Raw genomic sequence first — 23,917 nt, forward strand, 5'->3', positions numbered from 1 at the left:
CTTTGAACCTCCTCGGAGTGGATGTGGGCCATTGAAGAATGGATTTGATCTTGTTGGGTCCATGCGGATTTCCCCTTCCACTATAATGAAACCTAGGAACGTGACGGAAGGCCGGTGAAATTCGCATTTCTCTGCTTTGACATAAACGTCGCTATAGCACAGGCCAGACGTCCCTGACATGGGAATCCTTGTTTGGAGAGAAAATCAGAATATAGTCAAGATAGACAAAAACATGTTTATTCAGCATTTCACGCAGAACATCGTTAATGACATTCTGTAACACTGCAGGAGTGATGCCCAAACGGTATCACCAGGTATTCGTAGTGACCTGTGGGCGTATTGAAGGCAGTTTTCCACTCATCCCCCTCACTAATGCGTACCAGTTGGTATGAGTTACGTAAATCCAATTTGGTGAAAATCTGAGCCCCTTGCAGCTGCTCGAAGTCCGTGGCAATTAGGGGAAGGGATACCTGTTCTTAACAGTGATGTCATTTAGGCCCCCGTAGTTGATGCAGGGGTACAGGGTTGTGTATTTTTTATTAACAAAGAAGAAGCCGGCTCCAGCAGGTGAAGATGAGGGTCGGATAAGGCCCGCCACCTGCGACTCCTCCACAAAGTCCCTCACGGCTTGGTGTTCCGGGCCTGTAACAGAATAAAATGTCTCCCACGCGGGGGTGAGGTGCCGGCAGCGACCGGCGGGTGCCCCTTCTCAGTGGGAGCGAAGCCCGCAACGCCACATTTTAAGCTCCATGATTTGATTTGGCCGGAGGGCCAGTCAATGAGTGGTGTATGCTTTTTGAGCCAGGGGCCCCCCAGAATGATGTCACTATTCTGGGAGTCGAAGACATGGAAGCTCAGGTGTTCGGCGTGCGCGTCAAGGAATGTCATGTCCATACTCTGTGTACGGTGGGTTATATGGCACAAAAACTTGCCATTCGCCTCATAAGCGTGCCGGAGTCGCTGTGTCCTAAATGTTTCCAAGCCCAATAAGTCGACTACTCGCGGGTTCAGCTCCGAAAGCAGAAATCATAAAAAGCTACGTCCATGTTTGACGACGTAATAACATAACAAAAGATCCACGTCATAACTTCATAAAGTACATAAGTAAGGGGTGCTAAATGTGTCGATGTGCGTGGGCCGGCGTTGTTGTTGTTCGCCAGCATTGTTGTTTTTTGCCAGCATTATTGTTGTCCGCCAGCGTTGTTGTTGTTCACCGGCGTTAGCCTCGATGTGGAGGTTGTTCGATCCAGGAGGCTTGCTGGCCTGTGTAGTCACACCGCTGGCGGGGAGGTGAAAGGAGCTCTACCCCCGACTGGCCACTGGTGTCTGGGCACCCCTGACATTCTTACTTCACCCGGCATGGGTCCTCCTGAGTACGCTACATTCACAAGACTTGTAAAAGAGTTAGGAAATCAACAATTATAGGCCTGTCATTTTGAATATTTTGTCGGGTTCCTCGTCCATTTGTCGGGGAGTCTGTTAATTAGAAGTTATCAGCATAACACTTAAATAATGGCTTGAAATGATAGGGTAATATTACCCCCGGTCACTTCACTCGATTGTGGATGTTTTCTTCTTCAAAAAGCGCTTCTGTGTCAGAAAGGGCGTCAGAAAAATCTGAAAATCTCTGTTGTTCATCTCCCATAGCAGGTGGCACAGCATCTTCTCAATCGCAACTGTCCCAGTGTGTCAGTTTGTTTGGCTTCAGGGTCACTAGTCACATTTGCCTGTGTTGTATTGTGATTTGTCCATTTCTATTGCTAGCAACACATAATTATAAATTCAAATTAGAATTATTTTAGTTCATTTAAAAAAAAATATCAGTAGTACAGTTTGAAATATTGAAATACTGTTGTGAAGATTGTTTCGGGTGTGTATGTTCGAAGTTGTTCATCTTGTCATCAGTTTTTGAAACTTTTACAGTCAGATGTTAAGGATGTGTTTCAATGGATGGAAAAAAACCGAGATTAATAAAACCAAGTATTAACCTGATAAAAACATGAGAATTGACACATCCCCACCCTGTGCACACACTCAAGTACACCCACTCAGGCACACGTTCACTTTACTATCAAGATCGAGGTAAGTGTGCTCTTATGAATAATTTTTCGAAGTTGAGATTTTAATCTTAATGAGTAATTAGATTTGCATGTAGACCAGAAACACAGTGAGGCTTTAAACACATGCCATGGATATTAATTCAAACTGAACACTGATCTACTCTTATGTAGTGAATGAAAAAAAAAGTGATGGCATGTAAATTTACTACAGGTATTGTGTCCAAGTGAATAACGTTTTAATGAAATGTGATGTCAAAATATGCCTTGGTGACTCACAAACTTAATTTTCTCATCATATAGGGCACTTTCGGAAATCACTCGATCAACACATTTGGTCAAACATTGTCATGCTCTCACATTAGGTGTTTTGGAGACAAATGTTAGAGAGGAGACTTGGAGGGTTTGGGCACAACTGGAAGAGGAAAAGTGAGTATATTGGTAGAAGGACGATGAGAAGGGATGGAAAAGTAGGGGAAGACCAAAGAGAACTTTGAAAGATGTGGTGAGGGAAGACATGAGGGCAGTTGGTGTCAGAGAGGCAGATGCAGGAGAAAGGCTCTTGAGTGGGGTGAGTACATGTTAGCATTGCTCATAGCTTTCTCCTGAACTATTAATTTCCATCTCTCTTTATATACTCTTTACTTTTAAATGTAGAACTTGCGTTAATGAGAATGTAAGGGGGGTAGAAAATTGGGATCCAATGTGTGTATACTGTATATAGCATGCTTAAACATAGCAGGCTGAAATATGGCCTTCATGAAAACAAGTTGCAACAGCACTGGCCCTATTCTAAATACCTGATGCAAATTAGACTATGAGATACTGTAGTCTTTTGAATCTTATTATATCAAAAAATAAAACATCTTTATAATCATCTGAACTATCTATATTTTCATCCTCAAGAACATGTCATGAAATGTCTCTCAAAAGGCATCCCCAGGGAAGTTTACACGGCATGTACATTTGACATGCAGAACCTGTAAGGGAATATTACTGAGATGGCTGGTTTTGTGTTCAGGGTTAAAAAAAATTCTTGGTATTTGGGTGTTAATTTTCGACAATGAAGGCAACTTATACTAACGTATATGACATGTATTGACACAAATTTCCCATCTCTCCCTTGGGAACCCTCTAGAAATGTAAAACTAACATGATTTCGATAGTTGGGAATAAGTACAAGACTCATGGACTTACAAGACTTTCATACAGCCCCGTTGTTCAGAGAAAAGATATTGTCTTGGCTAAATACCATTTTTTTTTCAGATCTTCTAACCTCTCAGACACTCGATGTAATGTGCTGAATCCACATATGTAAGTACCTCCATTCTCTGACGATGCTGTGTGACCTCTGGACAAGACCCACCAACCTCTCAGACACCCAAGTTCACCTATTGAAGCCACATAAGTGTGCCCATTCTCTGCCATTCCAGTGTGACCTCTGGATATGGCCCCCTAAGACCACAGGGAAGTCTTCGGGAGGCCTGCCATTCCTGTGTGACCTCTGGAAAAGACCCCCCCCCCCAACCTCCTAAACAACCAATACCACCTGCTGAAGGCACATAAGTATCCTCATTCACTGCTGCCAACTCTTCAAGCCACATGAGTATGTCCATTCAGAATCAGAATCATCTTTATTGGCCAAATGTGTAAAAAGACAAGGTATTTTTCCCAGAACAAAAAACAACAAAGCAACAAGAACAAAGAACAAGAGATATTTCTGTTTATAGGTACTATTCCTTATAAGTCACAGATGTGCAAGATGTACAGTCTTCTTCATTTAGAACAGGGAGGAGATAAGAGTGTGTCAACGTCCCATAGTGTGTTAAGCTTGTACAGAGTGCCTTTATGTGTTCGCAGTTCCTGTTATAGACCAGTGCAATGACAATTGTGCAGAGGAAGCAGTTTAAAGTGATGAATCATGCGATTGACTGCAAAATATATTACTAATACGAACTCTGTTTAGACCAGCAGGATATGAGGGTGTGTACCAACACTGGCACCAGGCAGAAAACAGTAGGTTCGCTGATAAAAATCTAAGGACTTAATTGCCAGAGGAAAAAAAAAATGTTCGAATGACTACCAGTTTCGACTTGCATTGATCTGTAGGGCTTTCCCAATGTTGGAACAGCTGGTGGCCAGGATGTGGGGGGTCTGAAAGCATCCTGCCCGCTCTAATCTGAGTTCGTGTTGCATGCAAGTCTGCAATTATGGGTAGAGTGGTGCCGCCAATCCGTTCAGTGGTTTTGATTGTCCGTTGCAGTCGAAATTTGTTCTTTTTTTGTGGCAGCCCCAAGCCAGACTGTGATGGACGTATGGAGGACTGCTGTGTAGAACTGTCTCAACAGTTCTTGTAACAGGCCGTGCTTCCTCAGAAGCCGCTAAAAGTACATCCTTTGCTTGGCTTTTTGAGGATGGAGTTGATGTTCGTCTCCCACTTCAGGTCCTCTGAGATTGAGACGGCTTGGTGGGTGCGTGGTGTGGAAGTGTCTATTTTGAATCTGCAGCTATTTAGGTTGTCAGCTAGCCCACTTTTGTTTTCTACTGGGGGAACTTGTAATTAGTGAGCGATTGCATTCCGTGCCAAAATGATTTGGAGTCATTAGCACCAAGATGTTTTTCCAGTTTAACTACAGAGCCCCTCTTTGCAATGGTAATTTCTTTAGTCAGCTGGTTTCTAGTGCGATTGTAGAGGGCTCTGTCCCCGCTACGATGTGCAACCTCTTTAGCCTGGCGGAGTTGCCCAAATCTGGCTAAAAAACATGACTTGATATTGAACTTTTGAAGTTTTTGTTGGTACACACACCTCCTCACAGAAACTGACATACGCGGTAACAATATCCATGAATAATTTTCAAAGACACTCCAGTGTGTGCAATCGAAGCAGTTTTGAAGTTGTAATTTTGCCTCATTGGTCAATTTTTAATTGATTTTATCAAAGGCTTCACACACTTATGTACTTGCCTGTATGTAGGTATTAAGTACAGGAAGCAATGATCAGAGGAGCCAATGGGTGCGCAGGGGATTGCATAATATGCATTTTTAATGGAAGTGTAACAGTGGTCTAGAGTCTTATTTGCCCTCATCAGACATTTCACATCCTGCATATATTGAGGGAATTTGTGGCTAAGTTTAGCTGTTTTAAAATCTCCTAGGATAATAAGCGGTGAATCTGGGTGTTTTTTCTCGATCTCATTTACCTGCTTGGCGAGTGTTAGCAACGCTGCGTTCATGCTGGCCTGAGGCGGAATGTAAACAGACTAGAATGGACGATACAAACTCACGTGGCGAATAAAACAGGTTACAGTTTAAAAACTCTTAACGACTCTAAAAGCGGGCTACAGTGTGTGCTGGGCTGTGTAACGCCCGTGGACCATTTCTCATTGAAATAAAAGCATATTCCACCGCCTTTCGATTTTCATGTTAGCTCAGCGACGTGGTCCCACGATGAATGTGAAGAGTGTATTGGCGCTAATTGATGTTCTCTCTTTCACAGCCGAACTTGTGTACCGGCCTGCGTCCCTCTCCGTCGTCATCGACGCGACGCTTTGAAGAGCGCGCCGACGAGTAACTTTGGAAAAAGATTCAGTGAATTGTCGAGACTTGTCAAAAAAATCCCCAGAGAAGACTCTCTGATGGTTAGCAAGTCCTCTCTTGTGTATTGGAGTCCCGAGACGCCCGAAAAACACACAAACTTAACCAGTTTTTCTGTCCTTTTCTCTGCCATTCCTATGTGACCTCTGGGCAAGACGCCTGTAACACCTCAGCGAAGCCCTTGGGATGCCCTTACAACCCCATTGAGATGGGACAGAGCCAGAAAGCAACCTATTCACAGGCATGACTGCAAATGATCTGTTTTTTTCTTGACTATATGACAACTCCTTTGTTCATTCAGACATCCCAGAATATGATGTAATCCCCCACCAATGCCAGGAAACATGAGAAGACCTTGTTTTCACCGGATGCCACTCCTTTTACAACATTTTGTTTTCATGACGTGTTATTTTGTTTTGAACGGATGCAGTGTCATTTTGTTTCACCAGATGCAACTCCTTTTATAGTCAATGAATGTGACGTCAGCTGGCACGTGTCCCAAGAGGTTTTTTGACCAAAGGGGCCCATTAATACTTTCTCACACAAATGGAATACATTGCCAACAGAGTTGACGTTAGCCCCAAGTGTGAATGTTTTTAAATTCAGGTTAAAAACTCTTTTTGTCTCATGTGCTTTAGTGTATTTCTATTATATTTCTTGCACTGTGCGCTGTTTTAATTTAACTGTTTCCCCTTTTGAATGCTTTATTTCTTTGCATTTCAATGCTTTTAATCATGTAAAACACATGAGTTACCCTGTGCATGGAATGTGGTAAACAAATAAATTTACTTTGCTTTGCTTGGATTAAATAGGTCTGGAGATAATCAGGCTTCGGTGTGGTCAGTTAGAATTAAACAAATATTGTGATTAGCAACAATTAGTCCATGATTTAACAAGTTGGGTAATTACTTGTCCACACAGAGCCAAGCGTTTTTATTTTTACCTTAACAAATGCAATAACCATGTCAAATTTTAACTTCATTTGGGTTATATTTGTCTGATATTTACATTTGTTTGATGATCTAAAAGTTGGGAAATTGTGCCAAAACACAAGAATTTCAGAAGTGGGTTAATACTTTTCACAGCATTTCATGTCATATGGATATGCCGGGGGGAAAAAAAACATTCCAACAGCTATAATTAATACAAAACTGAGACTAATCTCCTCTTAAGGACATAGAAGTGCCTGCAGCTGGTCTAAGCCTCTACAGCAGCTGTTCCTTGTCCGAAAGTAGAAAGAAGTAATCTGTGATGAAAATGTTTTACATCTTTCCTATCTGAGGAAACCAGGACAGTTGGGATGTCACAAAATTGGTTGAACCCACCAAAGTCTGGTCTGAGGGCCAGAAAACTCAGAGATCAATTAACGCTCACCTGCTTAAAGGTGAAATAAGGCTTTAAACATGGCTGGAGTGGTGCTCTACCAATGAATTCACTTTTGCATAATTTTAATGTCATAGTGAATTTTTGAAATTGATATTCAAGATTTTTATTTTGATGCAATTCCTGTAATCAACATGACATAACATAACTTTATAATGATATTTCCATCAAATTTTCATAACTCTCAATCACTCAAGCGATTTACCATTATAAGGTCAGCATATGCAGGCAGCGATTGGCTCCTCCCCCATGGTCTCATTGGAAGTGTTTCATCCTCAGTTGTGTCTGTAGGGGAGGTTGAGCCATCGAGCTGGCTCTCTGGAGTAACTGCACCACCTGACATAGAACACAGTGTGTGCTCTTCCTGTGAAGAGGACACCAATGACAGTTTTTGTGTTGAACAATGTTAATAACTAAAAACATAACAGTTCCCAACATAAATACAGTACAGAAATCATTTGTTGAAATCCGATTAAGTTCCGGACCATACCCCAATAGGTGAAATCCGAAAAGCAGCAATCATGTATATTTTAAAATGTAAAACTTTGTAAAATAAGGACTATTCTGTCCACAAAGGCATCCTTTTTCGCTTATTCTCTACACGAGCTATCTTTGGGCAGGAGGTGGGTTAAACCTTATTGGTTCCAAGTCAATCGCAGAACACATACAAATAAAAATTTGCAGTCAACCTACCACATGTGTTTGGGATGTGGGAGTAAACCCGAGTCCCCAGAGAAAACCCGCACAGGCACGGAACGAACATTCCAATTACAAACACGCAGCTAGGAATTGAAACCTAGTCTTCAGAATTGTGAAGCAGGTGTGTTAACCAGTTGTCCTCCATCCATCCATCCATCCATCAATTTTCTGAGCCACTTATCCTCACAAAGGTCACGGGAGTGCCGGAGCATATTCCAGTTATCTTCGGGCATGAGCTATACCTTGAAGTGGTTACCAGAAAATTGCAGATTACATTAAAACAAACAACCATTCGCACGCACAATTACATATAAGGGCAATTTAGAGTCTCCAATAAATTCATGTTTTTCAGGATGTGGGAGGAAACGGGAAGGCTCAGAGAAAAGCCACACAGGCACAGGGAAAACATCCAAACTCTGCACAGCTGGGGTTGGGATTTGAACCCCGGTCCCCAGAACTATGAGGCAGACACGGTAACCAGTCTTTTCCACCGTGCTGCCCAGTTGAATATTTTGTATTTATTTAAACATATATATTTCAAAGCTGTATGAACCTGCCTAAAATCTCATTAAACCTCTCCACACTGTTATTAACCTTTACTGGAACTTTCGTCACTCTTAACTTTTTAAACTCTTAAACATATAGTAATGCACAGTCTTTTTCTCCTCGGTAGAAGTAAGCTGCAGGGGGTTTATAGCCTCCTAAACATCCAGGTTACTCAGAGAGATGGGAGTCTGATGGTAGGCCCATTGGCAGGCAGTCAGAGATCTCTCCAAGGCGGGGGAAAAGGCCAGCCAAAGGCTGGGGATTAAGAGAAAATACCCCAGTGGACCTTTCCGACCTTCAATCACTTGTACAATAATATCAGCTAGCCGCATTGTCTTGACCCCGAGCTTGACCTGCCTCTCTTGTCATCATCTCTCACAATCAATGCTGGTTATCGGTCGCTTGCAGTTGGAAAAGTTAATGTTACGAACAAAATGGTTCTTAGATGCGCTTGGAGAACGTGCAATTCTGATGAAAGCTATATTCATTTTCCAAAGCCTAAAACACAGTTGAGGAAGTGTCTACGATGGATTAAGGCTCGTGAAAGAACGCCCGTACAATTTAGTGTGGACAATAACAAACACAAGGCTGTATGTTTGAAGGTAAGTGAGGGAGAAGTATCTTTTCTTAGTTTGATTTATTATCAGTGCTTTATACATTACAGGAGAACAACTTCCACTTTGTTAGTGTATCATTGACCGGCTGAATGAAGTGTGTAATGCTTTATGCCAATAAGTCAGGTTCGTTATACGTAAATGTGCGATGTCATGCAAGAGAAATGTCCATTTGCCTATTTGTAAAACATCGAACTTTTAGACAGAAAACTGGGTTCCATTACGAGCCAACTCAAATGAATACATCCACTCACTTATAAAGACTACAATGATATTACTCGTGATATTTCCAATTAAAAAGTACTCACCCTGTTTTACATGCGCAGTACAATTCCACAATTTTATCCTGTTGGATTTCAATATGAAGTTTGTGAGGTGTCAAACTTTTTGCATCGATTGCCAATGTTTCGCTGTAACATGCTCTGTCCAAAATCTTAATGACGTGTACATATCCTTGCGTGAAATACAGTGAAGAAAATAAGTATTTGAACACCCTGCTATATTGCAAGTTCTCCCACTTAGAAATCATGGAGGGGTCTGAAATTTTCATCTTAAGTGCATGTCCACTGTGAGAGAGATAATCTAAAAAGAAAAATCCAGAAATTACAATATTTTTTTTAAAGATTTATTTGTGTGATACAGCAACAAATGGGTATTTGAACACTTGAGAAAACCAATGTTAATATTTGGTACAGTAGCCTTTGTTTTCAATTACAGAGGTCAAACGTTTCCTAGTTGTTCACCAGGTTTGCACACACTGCAGGAGGGATTTTGGACCACTCCTCCACACAGATCTTCTCTAGATCAGACAGGTTTCTGGGCTGTCGCTGAGAAACATGGAGTGTCAGCTCCCTCCAAAGATTTTCTATTGGGTTTAGGTCTGGAGACTGGCTAGAACCTTGATATGCTTCTTACGGAGCCACTCCTTGGTTTTACTGGCAGTGTGCTTCGGGTCATTGTGAAGTTGAAACACCCAGCCACGACCCATCTTCAATGCTCTGACCAAGTGAAAGAGGTTGTTACCCAAAAACTCACAATACATGGCTCCGGTCATCCTCTCCTTAATACAGTGCAGCAGTCCTGTCCCATGTGCAGAAAAACACCCCCAAAGCATGATGCTACCACCCCCATGCTTCACAGCAGGGATGGTGGTCCTGGGATGGAACTCATCATTCGTCTTCCTCCAAGAATGGTTAGTGGAATTTGTCACGGCCCATCGAAATGGAGGTAGGACCCAAATGCAAGGCCATCCAGGCCACCAAACGCAAGGCGTCTGGGTGGACAGGTCAGGAGGACGACCCGGACGCCAAGCACCAGGGTCTCCACAGGGCGATTCGGGCGGACGATCTCTGTGAGGAACCAAACGGCGAAGCAGGAACCAGACCGAGGCAGGCAACTGCTCCGGATGAGAACCTCCCATGCCGTGGTTACAAGACGACCAGGGACTGGTTGCCAATGAGGCTTGGTCAGGAGGCAGCTGTGGATTGGTCACCAACGAGGCCAGGTCCTGAAGCGGCTGGGAGCACTCAGGAGCGAAGAGGATGATGGAGAGAAGGACCAGAGCCATGACCGCCACCATCACAGCCATCGATAAGTCTCTCCAGCTCCGGGGTGGCTCCACAGAACTCCCCAGCTCCTGTCGCCGTCGAGACAGGGGCATGGGACGGCCGCGGACCGGTTGCTGCTGGTACTCCTTGACAGGAACGTGAGGCGGCTGGGGAACCGTCGCCACCCCCTGGACAGGACGTGAGAAGGCGCCAGTGACATCGCGACCTCCTCCTGGACGGGAACGTGAGAAGGCGGCGGCGACATCATCCCCACCACCTCCTCCTCCTGGACGGGAACGTAAGAAGGCGGCGTCAGTGCCACCTCCTCCTGGAAAGGAACGTGAGAAGGCGGCGTCAGTGCCACCTCCACTTGGACAGGAACGTGAAAAGGCGGCATCAGTGACACCTCCTCTTGGACAGGAACGTGAGAAGGCGGTGTCAGTGCCAGCTCCTCTTGGACAGCAACGTGAGAAGGTGGTCGCCACCTCCGGGACAGATGGCCAAGCGGGTTCATAAAACGGGATAGTGTACTCTGACCTACCGGGCGAAGACGCTCGGGTGCTGGAAACACGGGGAGGTGAAACAAACTGACTGGGATGAAAGACCGGGCAAAGAGATTCATAATCAAAATCATCGGAGTTGTACTCAGGCAGCCGGTCATACAAATCAAGGTCCTCCTCATATTCCAAAAACGAGAAAAGAGAAAAGAAAGAGAAAAGAGAACACGTCGTCCGCCCCAAACTATTATTTTTTTTAGTAGCTGATTTACACACCTATCGGTGATTTGGAAACCAAGAAGCTCTCCATCCTATGCACCCGTGCAATCCATTTTTCACAACGAACCGGGTCTCTTTCAAAGTTATGAAGGGTAATTCCATTTTCCCGAGTGTTCAAGCAATGTCCAGCAATGCAATGAGCCGGCATTTTGGCTAACACGAAGGAACAACGAGCTACCTTCCCGGAGGTAAAACTAATGGAAAAAAAGGAGTCCACTTGGGAGCGCCACTGTCCTTTACATGAGTTCCTGCTTCTTCTCGAAAACAAATCCAATTTTCATGGCGGGAGTTACAAAAAGCTATATACATCAAAATCATGTTTTGTGGTGAAAAAACACATGGGGTCATATTGGCTGACGTTTTTTCATTAATAACATACTAAAAATCATCCACTTCATGACACTTGACCTTTAAGATCCACAAATATATTTGTGTGTAAAAAATACGTGGTAGGAGGATAACGCCCTGCACACCAGTGAACTTTGCCGATATTCCCACTGCAAGGCAAAGCAGACTCAAACTCCACTGCAGACCTGGTCCTTCTCCATAATACTGGATGGATTTGGTGGGAATATAATTTTAAAATCACTGAAATGAACTCCACTTGTGACTGGATTGCTGCATATGTGAATGTCTGATGTTGAATCCGTTGTCAACTACACCAACCAAAAGAAAGAAAAAAACATGCGAATGCCATTTCAAGCAGTGAGATACTCGTATCAGTATACAATTAAAGAACGTGACCAGTCATCGCGGGAGTTAGAGATGATCGTGGGATTAGCCAATGTTGTAAGGAAAAATTGTCTCATCTGAAATTTAATAACCGATACTTAATATATCCACTGGTTTAAACCCCAAATTAATACTAAAATGAAAGTAATGTCAAGGAGGTGGGGTCTAGCGTCCTGTTTGGTTTCACAAGGTTGTAACACAGAGGAACAATTGACAGTTTTCGACTGACATCACACCTTCCAATTTAGAACATGGGCGCCATCTAGGTTTGGTGAATTTGCGTAAACACACGTAACTAATCATTTCAGAAATACGTATGAATAGGGGCGCACTGTTATGTTATCGGTTGCTCAAACGGGTGTTGTAAAGCATCTTTCTTTCGACAGCTAGCTGTGATCAAGAACCAGTGCGTGAAAACGGAGCAGTTATCAACCAAACGGCGACAACTGTGGCTGTCTCGTATTAGCAGAAGCGATCTAGCAGCCAAACACAATACTCGTGTGTGTGTGAACGCAATGTGTGTTTCCAAAATCTGTACTTTCTGTTTTATCATAATAAGTTTGAAAAAAACGAGTTACCGCACTGCTCGCTGTTTCGTGAGTTGAGTTAAAAATGTAGCCATGGAAGTGGAGTAAAAGTGCAGGCTTCACTTGGGACTCGTCCCGGTCGAACCTCTCTCTCTCTCTCCCTCTCGGTAACAAAAACGAAAATAATAATCTACAGCTCTTTCATTGATATAATCAACATAATTTAAAACAACGCTGACTATAATCATGCGGTACATATTAAAATTCCATTGTGCAGTATACTAACCTGAGCAGTGTGGAAACTCAGGTTGCTTACATTGGATACCACCGCATGACGAACCCAGCCATTGATGAATTGGTTGTAGGCCTCCAGTCCTTTGTAATGGACCTTTGGTCCACGGTATAAGCTCTTGTCGAGATGAGAAGATAGTGGACGAAGTCTGGATAGGTTACCGATGCCCACAGTTGTGTGCTCCATTTGTGTTTCTCCAAGTCATATGGGTCGAGATTGTCGATCAAAGCACACATCTTGTAACGGTTTCTTGAAACATCGAATGAGCACCAATAACTTTCCAAAGTCTTTTTAGCCATCATGGGTCACTTTTAGTCGTACGAACATTTGTGTAACTCCGGTCTATATGCAAAAGCATGAGAGTGAACAGCGCGTCAGTGGAGTAAACCCATCCAACACGGGCAGGTGCCGCGGATGTAGTCATATGGTCAAAAACAGTCTTATTGGGTTGTGACAACCCCAATCTGTTCCTTTCCAGGCATAAAAAGGCTCCAGTCTCGCATTGTCTCTGCTCTGGTATGTTCTGGCATTTTGATCTTCGTTTCTCCCTTGGCTTTGTCATCGCTCGTGCCGCTGCTTCCTTCGACCCAGCTGAAACTTCTCACCAAAACAGACCAGAAGACACCAGACACCAAGGTGACGCAGACCTGTCAGAGAGCAGCCTCAAGGGCAAAGCATCCTTGCACTACCTCAAAGCCATCCTTTAAGAACTTGCATGCTACTGATTATGACAGAAGCGGACAGGACACATTTGCACCAAACCTCTAGGGAACACCTGTTCTCTGGGCGAACCCAGAAGCTCAACCCGCCTGCCTCGATCATTGCCAACACTCGTAAATCCAATTTTGCAGTCTACTAAAAGTACAGATTGGTGGACATTTGGGTTAAATTAATGTCAACAGTGATTCCCGGTCCCTGCCTTGTCGTTCCGTGCTTATTGACCCCCTTTCACATCATAACTCAATTTCCTAATCCAATGTTCGTCTGTCCTCCTTTGTATTGTTTATTGTCTAGCATTGCTTTTTTGTGGTGGATTCCCTTAGATCCCATTAAAATTGCAATGAAATTCATTAAGTGCATCCTCGCTTTTGTATTTCAGTTCAGGAGAACAAAAAAAACAACAACTAACTGTATTTAACTCATAAAATGTATCAGCCTTCAGTTTTTTCTTTTGAGAATGATTAATAATTCATCATGATGTATCTCATCATCAATGTTATACATAGTGCAGCATGATGCCATCGTAGTTCTGAGGACCAGGGCTCATTCCTGGCCCCACCTCTGATTTTGAAAGTGCAGTCAATATAAGAAAAAAATAATGACAAAATGAACAAGGATAGAACAGATATCTGGGATAAGCTCTAACACTCTTATGACCCTTGTAAGAATAAGAAGCTTGGATAATAGATGGATGAAGGACAATGGTAACACCACACAAAATTCTTCTATACATTTTCTGCTTACCACTTCTCAATTAAAAAAAAAATGTATGCGCACTTCATCCTCTGAAATGATTACATTATTCTTGAATTCATGCACAAGGGTGGCTGTTTCCACTTTATTGAATAAAATGCAAAGTTTGGTACAGATAGCGCTCAATCATGGGGACGGGAAAGAAGAAATTATTGCAAAGAAACAAAAAAACATTGCTAATATTGATATTGATTGGATATTTTTTGTATGGATAATTGTTTTGATGGCGGCACGGTGCAGCAGCTGGTAAAGCGTTGGCCTCACAGTTCTGAGGTCCTGGGTTCAATCCCAGACCCGCCTGTGTGGAGTTTGCATGTTCTCCCCGTGCCTGGGTGGGTTTCCTACGGGCACTCCGGTTTCCTCCCACATTCCAAAAACATGCAACATGAATTGGACACTCTAAATTGCCCCTAGGTGTGATTGTGGGTGCGGCTCTTTGTCTCTATGTGGCCTGCGATTGGCTGGCAACCAGTTTAGGATGTACCCCGCCTCCTACCCGGTGACAGCTGGGATAGGCTTCAGCACTCCCCGCGACCCTCGTGAGGATAAGCAGTGAAGAAAAAGGATAGATAGATGGATGGATAATCGTTTTGGTTTCCATTTTGTGCAATGTGTCATGAGCAAGGCCAGGTACTGCTCTGGGCGGTGCCACCTCTGAGACCTGTCACAGCTGGTTCGCATTCGGCACTCTAATTGCCGAGGCATTTTGGCTTGGAATTTGTCACCACATCCTGGGTTACTCCGCCACTGTGCGTAAGTTGCAAGTTTAGTATAGAGTAAGCCTTTGTCACAGCGATTCTGCCCTTTAGTTTGAGCACGTCTTGCCACATTTCGTATTTTGCATCGTCATCGGACATTGTTTCATGCTTTTTTTTAATCTCACCGAGCCTAGCGTTTCTGTCCCTCTGCCTTGTTTTGGACTGCCTATTGGTATCGACCTGTTTCTGGAATAAAGCCACTTTGAATATTATGTCATTGCCTGGAACTCCTGCATTTGGGACCGCCCCCAAGTCGCTGGATCATGACACAATGTACTTCATGTACGTATAAAAATACACTTGAGAAAAAGATCCAATATGTAATTACGCTTTCTCTTGCATGTTATTGTTATTCCATTTTTATATTTCCTACATAACTGCTGCTAAAACAATTGAAAATTTTCCATTATGGGAATAATAAAGTTGATCTTATATTACATATATTTACCAACAATAATAAACACGCTCTGAAGTGACATGGAGTGATGTACTAATTCATTTCTGAAGCGGTGTCCTGTGTGGGCGTTTTATTTTATATCTCTAAACACTTATTAGTTGGTCTGTTGTTTTTGTTGTTCAAAGTTGGGAACTCTCAGCGGAAACGCGATTCTAGCCAAACCTACATGACAAGTATATTATTTTATCAGATCACTCTTTAGATGTTTTTCAACTGTGTATAATGGCATTTCAACAAATAGCATGGCTTTGACAGCGGCTTCACCTCTGAACTCCATGTTTCATCGCAACCTCTTTTTGTATAGATGAAAATAGTCCGTAATGTCAGATTTCACCACAAAAATACAATTGTTGCAATAAAATATTTTGTTCTAGTTGAATTTAAAGGCACTACGGTGGAGCACTGGTTAAGGTGTTTGTTTGCCTCACAGTTCTGAGGACCGGGGTTCAAATCCCAGTCCAGCCTTCGTGGAGTTTGTTTGTTCTCCCCATGCCTACATGGGTTTTCTCTGGGTACACTGGTTTCCTCCCACTTCCCCAAAACTTGCATTTATTGGAGACTCCAAATTACCCCTAGGTGTGATTGTGAGTGTGACTGCTGTCTGTCTTGATGTGCCCTGCGATTGGCTGGCAAGGAGTTCAGGGTGTGCCCCGCCTCCTGCACGATGATAGCTGGGACAGGCCCCAGCACACCTGCAACCCTTTTCAGGATAAACTCCTCAGAAAATGGATCTTTGGAAGGAATTTCAAACTATTCAATTTATCTGTGTAGCTAGCCATAATTGGCATCCAGAACATTATTTAAAAGTTAGTGTTTATAATTTCAGGGAAACATTGATCTTTATTGTACTTATGCTCGTTTTAGCAACTGTTTATTTTTATGATTTTATTATGTGACATTAAGGAAAAAAACAAGAATAAGTCATCTTTACTCAGGAATTTGATAACTTGGTGACGCATATCAAGGTTTTTGTGTGTAGCAGTAAGTTTCATTGTGTCATTTATAAATTTTGGTTGCAACCACATTAGTTTTTCTGGTCTTAGAAGTTAGGATACACATACAGTACATACCACAAATCAGTACAATATAAACAAAAGGAACACTTTCTGTCATGCATCCATCCATTTTCTTAGCCGCTTATCCTCACGAGGGTCACGGGAGTGCTGGAGTCAATCCTAGCTGTCATCGACTTTTTCTCATACCTGCAAGATTTCTTCATAGGACTGTTTAATAGAATCCTGGAGGGGACAGTTCCTCTCTCCAGCCTCCTCCATCTTCCTCTTCGCCTGTTTCACCTCCTCTTTGAGCTTCCTCAGCCTCCATCTGGCTCTGGCAAGCTCTCGCTCATACTCTTCAACCTGGCTCTCTCTTTTAACCTCTTCAGCCTGCAGAGACAGGATCTGGAAAGGACAAAGATTGAGAGTCATCTTTTTGTTCATTAAAAACCTATTGCATATAGTTTATAATAAACCCTCTGAGGCTGAGGGAAAATAATGAACAAGTAGTAAAAACAAGGGTGTCACGATGCCGCAACTGGTTACAACGTTCTGAGTTCACAGTTTTGAGGACTAGGGTTCAAATCCCAGCCCCACCTGTGGGAGGTTTGCATGTTCTCCCCGTGCCTGTGTTGTTTTTCTCTGGGCACTCCGGTTTCTTCCCACAGCCCATAGACATTAATTCGAGACTCTAAATGAGTGATTGTGAGTGCAACTATTGTCTGTCTCCATGAGCCTGCTGTGAATTAATGGATTGAATTAATGGGTCATTTTCATAGACTGTGATCTGATCAACAATGGTAAAGACATGGCCCACTGATTTTCCTTTTCAAAATCAATGAATTTTACTTGGGTATGGGTATTTGAATTACTTGCAGTTATCCACCAAAAAGTCATTGTTTCAGAAAAAATATTAAAGTACTTTTTTTTTAAAGACAAAATGTATTTTCTATTAGATATCAAAATTTAGGTGACATGGTGGACGACTATTCAGCACATCTGCCTCACAGTTCTGAGGACTGGAGTTCAAATCCCAGCCCCGCCTGTGTGGAGTTTGCATGTTCTCTGTGCCTGTGTGGGCTTTTTCCAGGTACTCCAGTTTCCTCCCAAATCCCGAAAACACGTGTGGTATGTTGATTAAAGACTCTAAATTGTCCATAGGTTTGAATTTGACCAATTCCACTGAATTTGGGACATTGTATTGAACATAAATAAAAACACAATACAATGATTTGCCAATCATGTTCAACCTATATATAATTGCAAACACTACAAAGACAAGATATTTAATGGTCAAACATATAAACTTTATTGTTTTTACCACGTAATCATTAAAGTGCCTCTGACACCAAAATATCAATTTTAAAATAGGTATTGTTATCAAAACTACGTATGTATAAGATTAATCACTTTGATGATCATGTGAGATGAAAAAAGTGAACTGGAAGCATTGTATAAAAGCGCAAAGTTGCGAAAGTACAACTCGATATCCTAGTGGTGGCCATATTGTCTGTGAAGTCATGTGCAGGCGTCAGATTGCACACTGGCACAATCCAATGACAAATGAACAAGAGTGATATTTGGATATTTCTGATGTTTTTTGAGGACAAGAACGTCTTAGAAGCGGGTGAAGCGACTGGGACCATTTTACCCTATCATTTCGAGTCATATTTGATGATGATATGTGTTCACTGGCACCGGACTCCTCATCGGAAGAGGGACTAGATGAAATGATAAAAATGACTGGCCCATAATTGTTCGATTTCCTAACTCTTTTACAAGTCATGTGTATGTAGCATACTCAGGAAGACCCATGCCGGGCGAAGTAAATATGTCAGGGGTTCCCAGACATCGGTGGGCAGTGTGGGGGGGGGGGGGGATTGTCAACAGTGACTTACTGACTTACTATATATTACTATACGTACTTTATTTAATTATTATGACGCGGTAGTTGTCTTGACCAGAACACGAGGCTGCACCCAAAATGCACAACTCACAAGACCAGGTACAGTTCGGGAGATGTCTTTATTCAATCCACAGTTGGTACACGGGCAGGCAGTCCAACGAGGCAGCAGTAACAGAATCAGCAGGCGTAAGAGGAAGGTTGAGAACGAGGCAGGGCTCGGTACACGGAATAGCAAGGACGTAGATGAAGGGTTGCGGGAACGTGACATGAGTCCGACGATCAGACAAAAACCAGAACGCACGCGTGGCGATATGTATACGTGAGCTTTAATTACAAAGACGAGATGCAGGTGCGCACATACGCTGATTGGAGCAGGTGCGCGCCGCATCGGGGATAGACACACACATGACAGTACACCCCCACTCTAAAAGCCAACTCGGACGGCTCAGGAGCGTCAGGGTGCGATGCATTGAAGTCCCTAATGAGGGAGGAGGTGACTACAAACCGGGAAAGGATCCAAGACCACTCCTCCTCCGTACCCTTCCCACTCCACTAGGTACTGTACTCCCCTTCCCTGATGGCACAATGACAGGAGCCGGCGTACAGCATAGAGAAGACCCCCATCAACCATGCAGAGAGGAGGAGGGGGCCCGAAGGTGGGACCAACGAGGACACTCTAGCTGGCTTGAGCAGACTGATGTGAACAGCCGCATGAATCCGCATCGATTTCAGGAGTTTTAACTTCATAATGATCCGGTTGATAACCTTCGCGATCGGGGACGGTTTGACGAACCTAGGAGCAAGCTTCCGTTATTCCACCCGGAGTTGGAGACCCTTCGCTGACAGCCAGTCACGCTTACCCACTCTGTAATTTAGAGCCATCACCCTCTTACAATAGGAGCATCCCTTGTGCAGAAGCATCTTACAGGCTCGCTCCCAGGTCCGTCTACAGCGTCTCACCACAGCCAAAGCTGATTGCACCAACGAGTCGGAGTCTATAGATGGGAAGAGAGAGGGTGGATAGCCATGCACAACATGGAAGGCAGTCATACCGGTGGATGCAGAGGGGGTGAGTACTCGACTCAACTTAACTGTTGACTCCATGAGCTTAGGTTGTGAGAAGTGAGGCATCGGAGCCCTATTTCTAGGTCCTGGTTTACACATTCGGTCTGGCCGTTGGATTCTGGATGGTGGCCCGAGGAAAGACTCACAGTGGCCCTTATGAGTGACCAAAATTCTTTACAGAAACGGGAGATGAATTGGGCGCCCCTGTCGGACACCACTTCAGTGGGCAGGCCATATAATCTGAATATGTTGCTCATCATGAGCTCAGCTGTCTGTTTTGCGGATGGGAGTTTTGGTAGCGAGATAAAGTTAAAAATCGGTCAACTGCCGTAAGAACTGCAGTGTGACCCAGTGACACCGGTAGCCCTGTCACAAAGTCTAACAAGATATGCGACCATGGACAATGAGGCATGGATAGTGAGTGTAACTCCCTAGCGGGGCGCTGCCGGTAGGGCTTATCTGCGGCGCACGTAGGACAGGCATTGATGTACTCCCTGATGTCTTTCTTACTATTTGGCCACCAAAAGCATTGTTCTAGCACGACTGCACCTTGGCTATGCCCGGGTGACATACGGTCCAGTTGATGTGGGCCCAGTCAATTACACAACCCTGTAGCGGAGGTACGACGAACAGATTGCCTTCAGGGCATCCTTCCGGTCTGCGAGAATCCCTAAGTATGTATTTCACTGTTTCTATTTCCCAGGTAAATGATGATACAAAACATGCTTCGGGGAGGATGGCCGCTGGCTCAGATTCTATTTTCTCGTTATTGTGAACTCGCAACAATGCATTGGGTTTGCCATTCTTTGATCCCAGTCGATAGGACACCAAGAAGCGAAATCCCATGAAGAAAAGAGCCCATCTGGCTTGCCTGGCATTAAGTCATTTGGCGGATTTCAGGTATTCAAGATTTTTGTGGTCTGTATACACCATGAAAGGAACCTGAGTCTCCTCCAACCAGTGTCTCCATTCTGTAAACGCCATTTTGACTGCTAAAAGACCCCGGTCTTCGCTATCGTAATGATGCTCCGCAGCTGTCAATTTTTTGGGATAGGAAGGCGCAAGGGTGTATCCTCTCATCGTTCAGACTCTGTGATTGTACCGCTCCTATACCTGAATCTGACGCATCCACCTCCACAATGAATTGCCAGTCGGGTTCCGGAAAGATGAGGATAGGAGTGGAGGCAAAGCTGGCCGAGAGTTTATGGAAGACCGCCTGGCAACTTGGGTTCCACTCGAATGAACAGTGAACAAACGGTGTCATGACAGCACTAAAGTTCCAAATGAATTTTCTATAAAAGTTCACGAACCCGATAAATCTCTGAACCTCCTTACGAGAGCTCAGCGTTGGGCAACAGAGAACGGCTTCCACTTTGCGGGGGGCCATGCAGACCTCGTCTTCCGCCAAGACGAACCCCAAAAATAACACTGAGGTTTGGAGGAGCTCGCATATCTCTGCTTTGACATACAGACTGTGATGCCGCGGCTGCTGGAGAACCGCTCAGACGTTCTCAACATGGGTTGCTTCATCTGGAGAAAAGATCAGGATGGAAAGAGATTAGCGAAGAAGAAGTGGGACACTGAGAGGACTGAGGAGAGGCGAAAGGAGTACATCAAGATGCGACGTAGGGAAAAGGTAGAGGCGACAAAGGCTAGACAAGAGGCATATGAAGACATTTACACCAGGTTGGACATGAAAGAAGAAGAAAAGGATCTCTACAGGTTGGCCAGACAGAGGGATAGAGATGGGAAGGATATGCAGCAGCTAAGGGTGATTAAGGATAGAGATGGAAATGTGTTGACTGGTGCCAGTAGTGTGCTAAATAGATGGAAAGAATACTTTGAGAAGTTGATGAATGAAGAAAATGAGAGAGAAGGAAGTGTTGAAGAGGCAAGTGTGAAGGACCAAGAAGTGGCAATGATTAGTAAGGGGGGGAGTTAGAAAGGCACTACAAAGGATGAAAAATGGAAAGGCAGTTGGTCCTGATGACATACGCATAAGCAATTTGGAGAGATGGCTGTTTTTAACCAACTTATTCAATAGAATACTAGCGACCAAAAATGTGCCTGACGAATGGAGGAAAAGTGTACTAGTTCCCATTTTTAAGAACAAAGGCGATGTCCACAGCTGTGGTAATTATAGACGAATAAAGATGATGAGCTACACAATGAAGTTATGGGAAAGAGTAGTGGAGGCAAGACTCAGGAGGCAGGAGTAAGTATCTGCTAGCAACAGTATGGTTTCATGCCTAGAAGTAGTACCACAGGTGCATTATTTGCCTTGAGGATGCGCATGGAAAATACAGAGAAGGACAGAAGGAGCTACATTGTGTCTTTGTGGAGCTAGAAAAAGCCTATGAAAGAATACCAAGAGAGGAACTGTGGTACTGCATGCGTAACTCTGGTGTGGCAGAGAAGTATGTTAGAATAGTACAGGACATGTATGATGGCAGCAGAACAATGGTGAGGTATGCCTTAGGTGTGACAGAAGAATTTAAGGTGGAGGTGGGACTGCATCAGGAATCAGCTCTGAGCCCCTTTCTGTTTGCAGTGGTAATGGATAGACTGACAGATGAGGATAGACTGGAATTCCCTTGGACCGTGATGTTCACAGATGATATTGTGATATGCAGTGTAAGCAGGAGGCAGGCGGAGGAACAAGTAGAAAGATGGAGACATGCACTGGAAAGGAGAGGAATGAAGATTAGCCAAAGTAAAATAGAATATATTTGTAAAACAGTGGTGAGGCCATGATGTACGGATTAGAAACGGTGGCACTGAAGAAACAACAGGAAGCAGAACTGGAGGTAGCAGAAATGAAGATGTTGACGTTCTCGCTCGGAGTGAGCAGGTTGGATAAGATTAGAAATGAGCTCATTAGAGGGCCAGCCAAAGTTGGATGTTTTGGAGACAGGATTCGGGAGAACAGACTTTGATGGTTTGGACATGTTCAGAGGCAAGAGAGTGAGTGTATTGGTAGAATGGTGCTGAGGATGGAGCTGCCAGGCAAAAGAGTAAGAGGAAGACCAAAGAGAAGGTTGATGGATGTGGTGAGGGAAGACATGAGGGCAGTTGGGGTTCGAGAGGAAGATGCAGGAGATTGGCTAAGATGGAAAAAGATGACAAGCTGTGGCGACCCCAAATGGGACAAGCAGAAAGGAAAAGAAGAAGATGCCTGTTGAGGATTTCACATAGCACATCGTTGACAAAGTTATGGAAAACCTCTGGCCCGTTAGTGAGTCCAAAGGGCATCACAAATTATTCGTAATGCCCAGTGGGCGTGTTGATTGAGGTCTTCCACTCGTTTCCTTCTCTTATCCGCACTAGGTCGTAGGCACATCTCAAGTTCAACTTGGTAAAGATTTTGGCTCCCTTCAGGAGCTCAAAGGCTGTGGAAATTAATTTTGGAAAACACTTGCCCTCCTTCCTCTGGGATGAGAGGCAAATAAAGGGGCATTTCGCCCTCCCAACCCCACCCCAAGACTTAATTTGTCTGGTCGACCAGTCCATATGGGGGTTATGCAGCCTCAGCCATGGACTTCCCAAGATAATGTCACTGCTCTGGGTCTCAAAAACATGAAAGCTTAGACGTTTTGAATGCAAATCCGGAAATATCATGGTGAGCGTCTGAGTGCAGCGGGTTATTTTGCAGAGGAATGTGCCATTTGCCGCATTGCATTACGGGGGCAGTGTACTTTGAAGGTCTCTAGACCCATACTGCTAATAAAACGAGAATTAACGAGGTTGGCGTCTGAGCCTGAATCGATGAAAGCCGTGTGGGACTGTCCACCTGAACTTAAGGGTACACAAAGGAGCGCTTGAGCGGGACAGTTCAAGATGTGGTTAATTCTCACTGTCGTGGACATTCTGAGTGCCGGTCCCACTGGCTTGACTGGGCAGCGAGCGATGGTGTGGCCCGACCCCCCACAGTAGCGTCCCTCCAGCAAGTGTCGTTGCCGTTCTTTGAGTGACAGGCAGAGATGGTTCAGTTCTATGGACTCTTCCATATTGGCAGGCGCCTACTGAAGAGCGATGGATTCTCTGAGGCATGGCCGGGAGTTCCCCCGCTGGGCATTGTCCTGTTCCTGATTCACAAGCCTCCGGTCGATTTTCAGAGCGAGCGCTATGAGCGTGTCAAGGTCTGTTGGCAAAAAATCGTAATTAACCAATCCTTGATAGTGGGTGAAAGCACCTGAGCAAAAGCATTGAGGAGTTCCCTGTTGTTCCACTGGCTCTCGGCTGCCAAAATGCAGAACTCGATGGCGTGGTTGGAGACTGCGCTGGCCCTGCTGTAACATGATTAACGAATTCGCCGCCTCGCATTCAGGAATTGCATATTGAAAAACCTGCGCCATTGATGTAACGAAGGATGCCCACGTTTGGCATGTGTCTGTGTTGTGGCTCCATTCAGCGGTCGCCCAAGCTTCTGCCCTTCCCGCCAGGTGAGAGACCATGAACACAACTGTAATTCTAAATGCAGCTCACATTGAGTGATC

The 23,917-nt window shown here is 44.1% G+C and overlaps 1 protein-coding gene across 1 annotated transcript in view; it reads right to left on the reverse strand.

Annotated features, from left to right (window-relative positions):
• LOC133511065 (uncharacterized) overlaps positions 1-23,917 on the reverse strand; it is a 69,137-nt gene that overhangs the window by 25,868 nt on the left and 19,352 nt on the right. Inside the window, exons 3-4 of the mRNA XM_061839655.1 lie at positions 16,658-16,855; positions 7,240-7,398 (exon numbers count right to left, since the gene is read on the reverse strand). Of these exons, the coding sequence (XP_061695639.1) occupies positions 7,240-7,398; positions 16,658-16,855 (357 nt within the window). The remainder of the gene's footprint in view (positions 1-7,239; positions 7,399-16,657; positions 16,856-23,917) is intronic.

This window comes from Syngnathoides biaculeatus, chromosome 13 (assembly GCF_019802595.1).
Source record: "Syngnathoides biaculeatus isolate LvHL_M chromosome 13, ASM1980259v1, whole genome shotgun sequence".
Lineage (NCBI taxonomy): Eukaryota > Metazoa > Chordata > Actinopteri > Syngnathiformes > Syngnathidae > Syngnathoides > Syngnathoides biaculeatus.